The sequence below is a fragment of the Balaenoptera physalus genome (genome assembly GCF_965194825.1).
Source record: "Balaenoptera physalus genome assembly, chromosome: 3".
Taxonomy (NCBI): domain Eukaryota; kingdom Metazoa; phylum Chordata; class Mammalia; order Artiodactyla; family Balaenopteridae; genus Balaenoptera; species Balaenoptera physalus.
In genome coordinates, this window is record NC_138890.1 from 136,515,132 (window position 1) to 136,527,044 (window position 11,913).

The following is an 11,913-nucleotide window of genomic DNA, read 5'->3' on the forward strand; positions in this document are numbered from 1 at the left end:
AGGGAAGAACATCTACAGCGTCCTCCAGGGCTGAGTGGTAGGTATGCCATCACTCCTACAAAGGGGTGGCTGGACCTCCGATTTCTTTATCTTTTGAGCTCCACTGAGGTGATCTGTAATTTACCTTGGAGTTCCTACTGCCCTGGACACTTAATTTCAGTGATAACTCTATTTCTCAGCAAACGTATCATATACATTTTTACTCAAAAGCCCACATAACTTCTTTTACATCATCAGCAATTGAGACCATTGGCTTTTTACAATTTTTTTATTTTTTCACTCATCATTTATTTACAAATACACATTATAACTTTTATATACATTGCACATTTACATGGTAGAAAAGTACAAAACTATATATTTAAATGAATTTATATTTAACTTGCCATGTTTGAAAATATAAAATTGCATCAGAAAAAAGTATTATGAAAAGCAAGAAACTTGAACTGATAAAGCTTTGATATAACTTTTCATGACACATTGGGTGAAAAGGACTAATTTAAAAGGTACAGCAGACTAGCTTAAAGGAAACACCTAACAAAAGGTTGAATGTGTAGCATTCCCCTTCCTTCAGGCTCCTGACACCCATATCACTCAATTTCTTTGGATCTGCAACATCTTAAAAGTACATTATTAGAAACCACCCAACATTGCTATCAGCCCCTCTCACAAATGTCTTCATCACAACAAGAGAACGGAAGTAGGAATTTCCTCAAAGATGTATCCTCTGTACCTTCTATCTGAGTCAGAGTTATAATGCCTTTTGGTCAGTCAAGATTCCTTGTAAACAAAACCCGAGGGATCATGTATGTACAGAACAGGCAGCAGAGAATCCAATAAATAAACATGACAGAAACTGACATGCAAGTTTGTTATAATGGAAAAGAGTCTAACAACAGTGAAATGAAGGGAGACAGATGAGTGAGTGAATAGTAAGGAATGGACTTAAATGGTTTACAAGGGAAGAAAAAAAGCTTTTACTTTACAAGCAAGAGACCTCACAATAAATAACAACTGCTCTTCCTTTCACGAATAAATTTCTTCAAAAACAAGGTGTACAGTCAACCAGACATTTTATGTATAAATTATAAAACATGACACAGTATAAATAAATGTCTACAAGTCTCAACTATGGGCCTCATCCAGTAGACCTCACAATGACTGCCTCTCCGGGTCCAGTGAGTAACAAGGTGGCCTGGGAGAGAGCTTTAGGACAAAGGTCCTTTATGTATAGTTTCCCCCCCAAATAAATAAGCATACACTTATTTACAGTATGGACAATATATTTTTTCTTTTTCTTTTCTTTTTTTTTTTTTTTTTTTTTTTGCCCAAAGGCTATGTCAACACTGAACATTGGTGGAGGGTTTACCACTCTAGAATGGAAGATATAGGAAAGCTGTAGTCCTGGTCTTCATCTTCCTCCTCTTCCTCGGTGTCTTCCGAAATGGCTAGATGGGGGAATACAGGGGAGCTGCTGTTTAAATATGGACAACAACAGCGCAGAAGCAGCTCAGTGTACGTTTTCAAAGCCCTCTGAAACAGCCATATTACAGCGTTGCATTTTTATGTGACTTGCAGTAAGATGCTTTTTGTTTTGTTTTGTTTTGTTTTTGGCATCTGCTGTTACGCAATAAGTTTAAAAAAAAACTTAAAAAAAAAACCATTATCTATGAAGTCAAAAACTGCAGAAAGTTCTGAAGAATCAATGGCTCAGGTTTTACAGGCAGATTCCTGAAATTAGATAAAAAGCGCTCTTGTGTTCTAGGTATAACTGCTTTGGGTCCTTAATTCAGAGTTAGTAGAGGCAGCTGCGCAAAGCAGCAGCCCATGTGTGATAACAGAAAGCTGTCTTTGAAAAAGAAAAAAAAACAACCTTTGAAGCAGTTAGTTTAGATTCAAGTGTTAATAAAGCAAACAGCAAAGCACACTACTAAAGCAAAAGAAATTAGGGGCAAATGACTGGAAATAGGTTTTTAGAGGCGACCCCCTGGATGATCATCAGACAAATCCTAAAAGCCCAGAAACATTCCAGGCAATTTTTCTGCGGATCGCCGAACTGCTGGTAAAATTTAGCAGCTACCTAACTTAAACAGAAGTGGGCTTATACGGGGAGGTTTTCGTGCTTTTTACGTCTCCACTCCCTAGGGCTTGCCTGGGAAAGCCTTAAATTGCAGCAAGGTTAGAAACTGCACTTACAGTTGCAAGATCCGGAGTGCTTCACTTCCAGCAGCACGCCTGAGGAGCAGGCCGCTTCCTTCATGGCACACTCGCTGGCGTAGGTGGCATTGTCACTGGCACAGACTGGCTCCTCAGACTTACTCTCAGGGCACAGCTCATCGCAGAGGGAACACCGGCCTCTGCCAACCTTGAAATCCCATAAACACTTTTTTCCACCAGTGCACTGGATATCCTCACAGGACTTTGCTTCTAGGATATAATACACCTGTGATGAGTAAATCCATTTCCCCCTTGCCCCCTTTCTCTCGTCTCCTATCAATAAATGTAAACATATAACATATCTTATTACTACTCACTCATGGGGGTAATGGAGATATTGTGCAAAAATGCTCTATAATAAAACCAAAACACACACACACACACACACACACACACACACACACACCAGTTTCCTACATACTATATTAGTACATGAAAATACTGTAGCATTTTTTTGGAACAGAATTTCACAGTATCCTTGAGTTAAATATGTATTTGATTATTTCCCACAAGTGGGATCTTTTAAAAAAAGAAACAATTCTATCAGTTATCAGAATCTGATAACAGATTTTAGGAACTGTTAAATAATTATTTCTTGCTTCCAGCAAGTCTAGCACTTAAAAAAAATGTGTAAAATTGAGTGAGTTCTTTGGTTTCTAAGGAGGAAAATTGGCATTTCAATATATATGCCAATGCTTCCGGAAGACAATGTTTTCTTAAGGAATGCTGTGGTCATGACAGTTTACCCAAACTGGAGAGTATTTCTCTCTTTGGTGAAGCTATGTGTTTGGGGAGGCTTTGGCCTTATTTATGGGTTAACCTCATAGTTTTAACACCAGTTCGAGCCTCTTTCTCTTTTCGTATTTTTTCTTTTCCTTCCTCAATCCAGAATACCTACTGATACACTTTCCCTCATAGGCCAATCCAATAGACCTGCCCAGTAGGCAGGTAGCCTTTCTCAGGTGACAGGCACTGGAGTAGGTTACTCCATCATTCCCACAGAGATACTGTTCAGAGGAGGTGGGCTCTGGGCAAATGCGGTTACATGTCACACAGTAGGCATTATTAGTCTGGTCCACCACGCATGTGGAGCTGCCTGGACAGAAAACATCCCGACAGGTCTCTGAAACAAAGAGGGAAACACACATTAATAGGCACCTTCTGGTCCTTAGGGACTGAGCATTTGATAGTATCAAGGAAATCATGAAGCATCCAGCTTTCAGAAATGTACTCTGGGAGCCCTGTGGTTTTCAAAAGAAAACTATGACTCTAGGTTGGTCCTTCAGTGTTTTAAGGAATCTCTAGAAGTTAGAAAGGGTTCCTTTATTTGGTATCATCATTATTGTTATTAGGCTATTACTGCAGACTACACCATTCCCCGGGGGTCTTGCAGTGGGTCTATCTCAGGTAGGAAGCCGGGGGAGGGGCCGGGTAGGACCTACTTTTACATTTGCCCTGGTACTGGACTTCCAGTTCTGGCTGCTCTTTACATCTGGCCTTGAGGAGTGCACATTCGTTGCGGTAGGTTTTTCCGTCCAGCCCACAGACTGGGCCTTTCCAGGTGATGTTAGAACAATCTGGGGCACAGACGCAGCGGGGTTTGTTCTTCTTGTTCATTCGGCATTTTTTGCCGGGCCCACAGTCCACGTTCTCGCACGTTTCTAGCAGTTGGAAAGATGCAGGGATTAAAACCGGGGCCAGGCACCGTGCAGGTCAGCCAGGAGGGCTGCGGGTGCCTTTCGCAATCGTGCTGCCAGGAGTCCGAGCCCCAGGGGCTCTCACCCAGAAGTTGAGGAGGGGCAGGTGTGGGGGACAGTGGGCTGCCTCCCATACCCAGATCTCTCTCAAAGTGCACGGGTTGGCTCGCTTCACCACCACATTTGGCTAAGAAGTCCGAGAACCTCTGTCGACCTTGTTTTGCCTGTAGTATGTGACACCCAAGATTCAACCCGAATGGCTTACCAGGGCTGGGGTTAGTTAGGTGGGTCCCACGAACAAAGCTCTCCCAGTCCCAAACCCCAGCTGGGCACTGGGAGGGTAAGACGCCCTCTATTGAGGGCCTACAAATTGGGGAGGAAGAGCCCTACCTTTACAGGGGATGCAGTTGGGGGCGCCCCCATTGAAAATCATCCACTTGAAGAGCGTGTTGTCATTTACGTCCTCTTCGGTCCATGAGGTGCTCAGGCGGCCGGTGCTGCAGCACTCCTCCTTGGTCAATTCTGTCTTGTACAGGACCTGGCAGCGGCCGTTCTTTGCTTGGCGGAGCCAGCAGTTCCCAGCTGCGGGGAGACAGGGGCGGGGAGGTGGGCGAGTGAGCAGTGGCGGGGTAGGGGGAGAGAGGCGGCGAGCCGGCAAGGGAAGGAGACCCGGCGGGGATGGGGAGGGAGTGAGCGTGGAGGAGGAGAGACGGGAGAGAAAAGCAGAAAAGCAGGAAACAAATCGGAGGGAGTGAAGGGGTGGAGAAAGAGGGGGAAAAAGCCAGATTGAAGAGGTGGGAGGTGGGCGAGGGGGAGGGAAGGCGAGAGCGAGAAGCCAGAGCGCCCCAGCCATATCAATGTCAGTTACCAGTGACCCAGACACAACACGTGCAGCTTGCATTGACTTTTACTAGACTGTTTACTTTTATTCGTCCCATTTCATAACCTGCAGCGACTCGAAGAGCAGATTAAAGAACCTGACAAAAACAGGATGCGACGGGTGTTTTTACATGTTGCATTCATGTAGGCGGTACGAGTATTATTTGTGACAGGGGTTAAGAAAGTAGGAGAACTTGAGAGAGAGAGAAAGAAAAAGAAAGGGGGAGACAGAGAGAGACCGAGACAGACAGACAGACAGACACACACACACACACACGAACAGATCAAGCAAAAGGCACTTGTGAAAAATGAAAGCAAAAAAGCAACCCGGCCCTGCCCGGCGCTGCCCCGCGCGGCCTCGAGGCGCAGCCCGCCCGACGGGCCGTTTTGCAATCCGCCAGACCCAGAGGACGCCCGCGGCCACCGCGATCTTTCGAAATCTCCCAGGGCTGCTTTCCCCGGCACCCCAGCAGCGCCTCGTCCCGAAAGGCGGGCAACTCAGAGTAGTGCGTCGCAGACGGCTAGGGACAGTGCCCGGGGGACAGTTTACAACACACACAAAATGTTAACGCTAAAGCCAGGAAAGTTACAAGTCTGCCTCAAGAAAAGAGTGGGGGGGGGGAAGCAAAAGGGGGGGGAACTTCCTACTGTTTCATGGTTTTATATACATGTATGTGTGTATACACACACCCCTATCTCATACCTACCAAGAAATCTTTGCAAGTAATTTTCCCCCCTTCCTCCTTTTTAATGTTCGGATCTTGGTCAGGAAGATTTCTCATGAATCATCCATATAACTTTAACAATAATTGGATCGCAAGCTGCTCTTATTATTTCAAAGAATTCTGCCCAAAGACTAATTGAAATAAACAAATCTAATTTTAAAAAACTTTAGAAATTTGCATCTCAGAATTTAAACCATTGTGGGCTCCTCAGTGTTCTACAGAAAGTTAACAGTCAGAGGAATGAGGCAAAGGGGAAAAAACTGTAAACTACTCAAAAGAGTCCGGGGCAATAATTTTTTTTTTTTTTTTTTTTTTTTTTTTGCGGGGTTGTGGGGAGGGGGTTGGAAGAAGCATCCACTAGGCAGAAAGCTACTTCCCTCTAAAATTTTCGGCACCCACATTTCCAAGTTTGGGCAAAGTTTCTGAAACCACGTCCCCCAGCCACCGAAGAAATTTCAGTATTCCCCCCTCCCCACCCAGTCATTTTTTTAAGGTATCCAAAAGACGTAGGAGGGAGGGAGGTTAGATTGCAAATGGGTCGACTGAAATCTCCAGGCTACTGATGCTTGCCCCCTTCCTCAGAGCCAAACAGGGGAGATAACATCTGAACTCATTATGTCCAGAACTTGGAGCATCTAACCCTACCTACGGAGAGAGACTCCAGCTCACTCCCTTTCCTTTTAAAGGATAACCGCGCTCCAAACTCGGCTTCAGGTCCTAAAATGTCCCTGCCTTTAGTTTTCCCACTCCTCTCCATCCCGGACTCGCTAAGTTGGTCCAACATCTTCCGAGAGCAGCGTTGCTCAGAACAGACCCAGTGGAGACGACCGAAAAGTACAAACCCCTGCCCTTCGCCGAACCTCCCAGCGCATCCCCCCTCGCTTACCCTGGGCACTGCGGTCCTCCATGAACTGGCAGAGCAGCAGCAGCAGGAGGCAGAGCCCGCCGGGCTGGTGCCTGGGACGGACCATCCTGGGGGCAGGCGCGGGGCGAGGAGCGCGGCGGCGCGGGGAGCGGGCGCGGCGGCGGGTGGCTCGGGCAAGCGGCGCGCGTCGCAGAGGCGAGCGGCGGAGGGCGCAGCGATCCCGGCGCAGCCCCGCGCTCGCCGCCGGCCGCCCGCGCGATTCAATGGACGTCAGAAGCCGGGCGCAGCCGCGCTTTAAATCTAGACGGGGGTCTCCGCGGTTTGCGGTGGGCGGTCTCCCAGTGTGTGGGGCAGTGGGAGGGCGGCCGCGAGCGAGGGTGTGCGCGGCTCCTTGGGGGTGGGGAGCTTCTAAAAGTTCAGTGTGAATCAGGTGACATTTCCCACCTTCTGGAAACGCTTCCCAATTATCTGGTGGAGGTGCCCGAAATCAAAGCTGCAGGAGGGGAATCGCCGAGTTCTTATTTGCGTAGGAGCGAGAGGGAGGGGGCAGGCGACCGGGGCGGGGGAGTGGGGAAGAACACCCACTTCAAGTCCTGCACGCCGCCGCTCGCTGGTAGCGCCGGCGCGCCGGGGGTGGTGTGTGTGTGTGTGTGTGTGTGTGTGTGTGTGTGTGTGTGTGTGTGTGTGTGTGTGTGTGTGTGTGTGTGTGTGTGTGTGTGTGTGTGTGTGTGTGTGTGTGTGTGTGTGTGTGTGTGTGTGTGTGGTGTGAGTGAGAGAGAGAGAGCGTGTGTCTGTGTGTGTCGGGGTGGGGGGGGCGCGCGCTGGGGGCTCTGGAGGCGGCGGCGGGCGGAGCGGAGCTGGGCGGCGGGGCGGGAGTTGGTCTCCGCACCGGCGCTCCTCCGCTCCAGGAAGACTTTGCAAAACGCCCGGAGAGCCCCGAGCTGCTGAAATACCCCGCCTGAGGTCGGGTCGCTGCCGTTTTAGGCCCCCGCAGTCTGGGCGCGGGACCCCGCGACGTTTTGTGTCTGGGTCTGCGCGTGCCGAGCGCTGCGGCCACCCGGAGCCCAGAGGTGTGGCTGGGAACCCCGGCCCCGGCACCTTCTACCCCGGCTGAGCCGGGCCGAAACGCGGCCCTGGGTCTCGACGAGTCACAAGAGAACAAAAATGTTGAACACCTCAGCCCCAGCCTCCCCACCCACCCCCTGCCCCGTCACAGTCTCGACCCTCTCGTTTTCTTTTCTCCCCTTTCACTTCGCCGCTTCTGGAGTCGGAACCCGGAGTGGGGGCGCCGACGCAGGCGGTCTACCCCCCTTTCCCGGCTCGGAGGCTCCCCAGTTTCTGTCCTGTGTGTCTCTGTCTCTCCCAGTCTCCTTCTCAGCATCCCTCTCTCTCTCTCTCTCTCTCTCTTTCCCTCTTTCTCTCTCTCCGTTCGCGGAATAAAAAAGATTGCAACATCGATAATGAACTTCTGTAGCCTCAGTTTATTAGGCACAGTGCCTGGCATTCTTCGCTGAAAGTTGGCGGGTCTATCATTTATAACATTTTTGGCACCGCTGAATGAAACTGAGGAGGCGATATTTCCTTTTATATAAAACGATTACTTCACGGAAAATGCTATATTGTTTATTCCAAAGCTGCCTTTTAAATTTCTATTCTTTTCGCTTCTGGAGCCCGAAGGACAACAGACAGCGAAGTATGCAGACAAAATTCTTGGACATTCGCAGGTCACTGGGATTTGTTCTCCTACGGATTTCAAATCCGCCCCTCTTCACGCCCCCAACCTCCCCCCGCCAGATCGCCACCCCCCACGCCTCCTTTCGTCCTCCCACCCCCCATCTTCCACCACCCCCTCCCACCCCCTCCACAACTGCAAATAACTCAGTGATAACAGATTTTTTTCCACCAACTGCAGGAGATAGTGCTAATCTTTTAATAAAAGATCCCATTACAATGGGATCTGTCTGGACAGACTATAATAGATCCCGAAATACAGCCGTGCTAATATTAGAAGACAGTTGTTTGGGTGCCTCTCAGACGGGCCCAAGCCCCCCTTTGAAAGTGGGCATGAATCACAAAGCCTCGCGGCCGCCGCACCTGCACCGCGCGCATTCGGTGCAGCAGGCTGGTAAAAACGGGTGACCTCGCCGCTGCTTTTCGCTTTATAATTACCGTCCTGAGGACGGGAGGGGAGGGGCGCGGGCGGTCGGGGCGGGGTGGCGCTGGCTTTTGCTCACTTCAGACGGCTCTGGGGGCTCCACATCCTTCTTAATCTTTCGGATTTATTCTTCCTCTCTCTCTCTGTGTCTTCCCTCTTCTCTCTTTCCCTCCCGTCCGCCCAACCCTTCTCTTTTCTCTTTGCCTCCCTCTTTCCCGACTCTGCTCATACTCTCCCCCCTTCTCCCTCCCCTCTTGCTTTTCCAGTCTTCCCTCCAATGCAGCATTAATGTAGAGTTGTTTAGTGCCCTCTAATGGCCGACGACATTAACAATTAATAGCAAACTGTCCCCTTTGCAGGAGCCGACACTCCATGGCAGAGTTCCAAAGTTGAATTTATTTCTTTATTCAGGCAGATGGATATAGTGCTTATATAGTAATGTGCTGAGGGAAAGTTTGTTTTCTCCCTTTCAAATCCTCTGTCCCAGGGAAAACTTAGTTGAAGGAAAGGGAAAAGCTAACAATTATTGTTACTCGACCTTTTTTTGGAGGGGGGGGTATAGATTTGTCTTTTAATAGCAGCAAGAGACACAGCTGTTTTATCAAAGTTTATCAAACGTGTATCTAGGGTTGGAAAATAAATTCAGTATTCTAAATACACAAATTATCTTAGATGGTAGGTGGTTGGATTTCATGGCAGTGTTACCAATAGCCATTAAACATTTTAAGACCCAAATGTGATTATATGATTTTATATTGTCCCCAGTTTAAATACATTTATTGGTCCTGAGTCTTCTGTAGCCTCTGGAAGCTGAAATTTCTCACTTTAGGACCATACAAAACATTTAAATTTTGCTCATGCCTAGTTGTATATGAAGTCATCTTGCCTAGAGGAATGTGGGGTCGTATATTAATGCATAGTTTATTTTCTCAATACTTTGGGGAAGATTGTTTTAAAGACCATAAAATCCTCATATTTTATAACCATATAGCAATGAAAATAGTGATGTAACCTGCATGTTCTCATTATGATTTAACTTATTCATTTGCATGTGCACCTAGAATATATTGATATAAAAAGAGCATACCTGATATGACTTTGGGGGGGGCGGTCCATGTGGCTAAATGAAAATTAGAATAAAGGCAATTTTGAGGGTTTAATCAAAAGAATATTTTATCTGGACTTTTGAGTTTTTGGTTTATTCAGATAGTTAATTTAGTTTGTGTATATAGAAACAACTCATGTCACAGAACTTTCTGAATTAACTTAATCCAAGGTATGACCGCACAATTACAGTATGATGGGTAAAAAGTAAAAATTCTGTTGCTATTTTATTCTCTGTCTACATAATGCCAAGTACTCAGACCAGTCATTTGACTAAATTGACTGCATTGACTAGTTGCTTTGGCATCATGTGATTGTCTAGGCTAGGCCAAAGCAGACACAGTAGCTCTCATTGTAAAAATGCCACCACTCACAGGAGTGACCCAGAGTACCAGAGGAGTACCAGAGGCAGACCCAATACAGGATTACTTTTCTCTGCAGAGAGGGTGGCTCTGAGGGGTCAGGGTTGAGGTCACAGGCAAACACACTGTGGAAAACATAAGTGCTGTGTTGCTTTTGCCTTTGTGAATAAGCAGTTTGGTGTTTGTTTAGTGATACAAGCTCATCCTGTTTTTCAGCTGCACCTTGGATAGTATTGATCTGTTTGGGAAAATGTCTGCCCTGAATCGGCACAGATCAGTCATCAGGATTCTTGTTGGCCTGGGTTGTTTTCTGGCCAATCTGAGGAAATGAGACACAGGTCAATATTGGTCTCATATGGGCCTCCTGTGAGCATCAGCAAGAGATCCATCCAATTTCTGGGGTATGAAATGGTATCACACCTGTTCAGTGACATCACAGAAAAACAGCTGCTATTTCTTTTATTGTCTTATCTCCTGTAAATGTTAAATATTGGGTTTGTAGATGTCTAAATGTCAAGGGGACATTTTAAAATAAAAATGCCTTCTTTCATTTTTGTTATATGCTTCCAAGTTGGACTTCTTATTTTTTTCCTTTCTGCTCTGCCAAAAAAGTAAATGTAAATTATGAGAAACACAATAGGACCACTTTGTAACTGACTTTCTGGGCAGCACACAAAAAGACTGCTGTTCTCTGATTGTTTTTTTGTCAGCTTCAAAAGCTATCTTCCTTCTAACGTTTATAAATTTAAAATATTAGAGTTTAGCAAATGATTCAATCTAGCTCCCAAGATACCTATTTGAAATCATATGACATGGTTGTTTGAACCAGAACTGACCTGGTTAAATTTTAGTCCCTAAAAAAAGAATATGGAAGGGGTGGGTGAGGTTACATATGGACAATTTGGAAGTCAGGAAGTGAGTAGCTGTTACTTTTTTGCCTTAAAATTAAATGTCAAACTTTTTTGAAGTTAGGTATTTTCCAAAATGATACTAAGATTTCAAATGCAAATAATCAATCTTGATTAAGCAACAGAATTTAAGCACTGGAGAAATACGCTGAAGTGTTTTTAAAATCAGATTTTGTTCTTCTAGGTACAAAACCGGTTACTTAATGCGTCATAGTCTTTGGTGTTGTGTAACTTCATGGGCTAGATGAGGATTGGGTGGGGGGTAATAGTTCTGTATTGGCTGAATTGTTGCAGAACTAAAAAGTTAAGAAATGTGAGTACATAAAAGCAATGTTTATCCAAGAGGTCCAAACCATCAGTTGATTAAGTTTTTAAAAATGTCATTAGAATATATGTCTTTTTAAAATATAGTACTAAGAAAACAACCAATTGATTACCTGAACTTTTCTCTTTTCAATGGTGCTTTTATGTTATATAGAGTCAGTCAATCATGGACAGCCCTTTTCTTTTTCTTTTTCTTTTTTAAAAATTTATTTATTTGTTTTTGGCTGTATTGGGTCTTTGTTGCTGCGCGCGGGCTTTCTCTAGTTGCAGCGAGCAGGGGCTACTCTTAGCTGAGGTGCGCAGGCTTCTCGTTGTGGTGTCTTCTCTTGTTGCAGAGCACAGTCTCTAGGCACATGGGCTTCAGTAGTTGTGGCACATGGGCTTAGTTGCTCCACGGCATGTGAGATCCTCCTGGACCAGGGATTGAACCCATGTCCCCTGCATTGGCAGGTGATTCTTAACTACTGCGCCACCAGGGAAGTCCCTATAGATTTTTAATTAATCATCTTTCCTCAAAGGGGAATTCATTCCAAATCTAATTTGCACTTTGCCTTTGTACTTTATAAGTGTGGATCTATTTCTGGGTTCTCTGCTTTGTTCCACTAATCTATTTGTTGATCCTATGTCAGTCTCACATTATCTTGACTACTGGGACTTTATAATAAGTAAGGAAGTCA

General features: G+C 46.0%; 1 protein-coding gene across 3 annotated transcripts; it reads right to left on the bottom strand.

Moving 5' to 3' along the window:
* Positions 1 to 249: 249 nt before the first annotated feature.
* Positions 250 to 6,991, bottom strand: FST (follistatin). Of its 3 annotated transcripts, none has more exons than XM_082454510.1 (6): positions 6,405 to 6,991; positions 4,305 to 4,496; positions 3,660 to 3,878; positions 3,116 to 3,340; positions 2,197 to 2,424; positions 250 to 1,448 (listed from the first exon to the last, which is right to left on the bottom strand). In XM_082454510.1, exons 1-6 carry the CDS (start codon positions 6,487 to 6,489, stop codon positions 1,366 to 1,368), a joined length of 1,032 nt encoding a protein of 343 aa, XP_082310636.1. In that variant the 5' UTR covers positions 6,490 to 6,991; the 3' UTR covers positions 250 to 1,365. The 3 variants fall into 3 exon arrangements, with proteins under 3 accessions (XP_082310636.1, XP_082310637.1, XP_082310635.1); XM_082454511.1 differs by having other exon boundaries at positions 250 to 1,731; positions 2,197 to 2,427; XM_082454509.1 differs by having other exon boundaries at positions 2,197 to 2,427; positions 6,405 to 6,985.
* Positions 6,992 to 11,913: the final 4,922 nt, after the last annotated feature.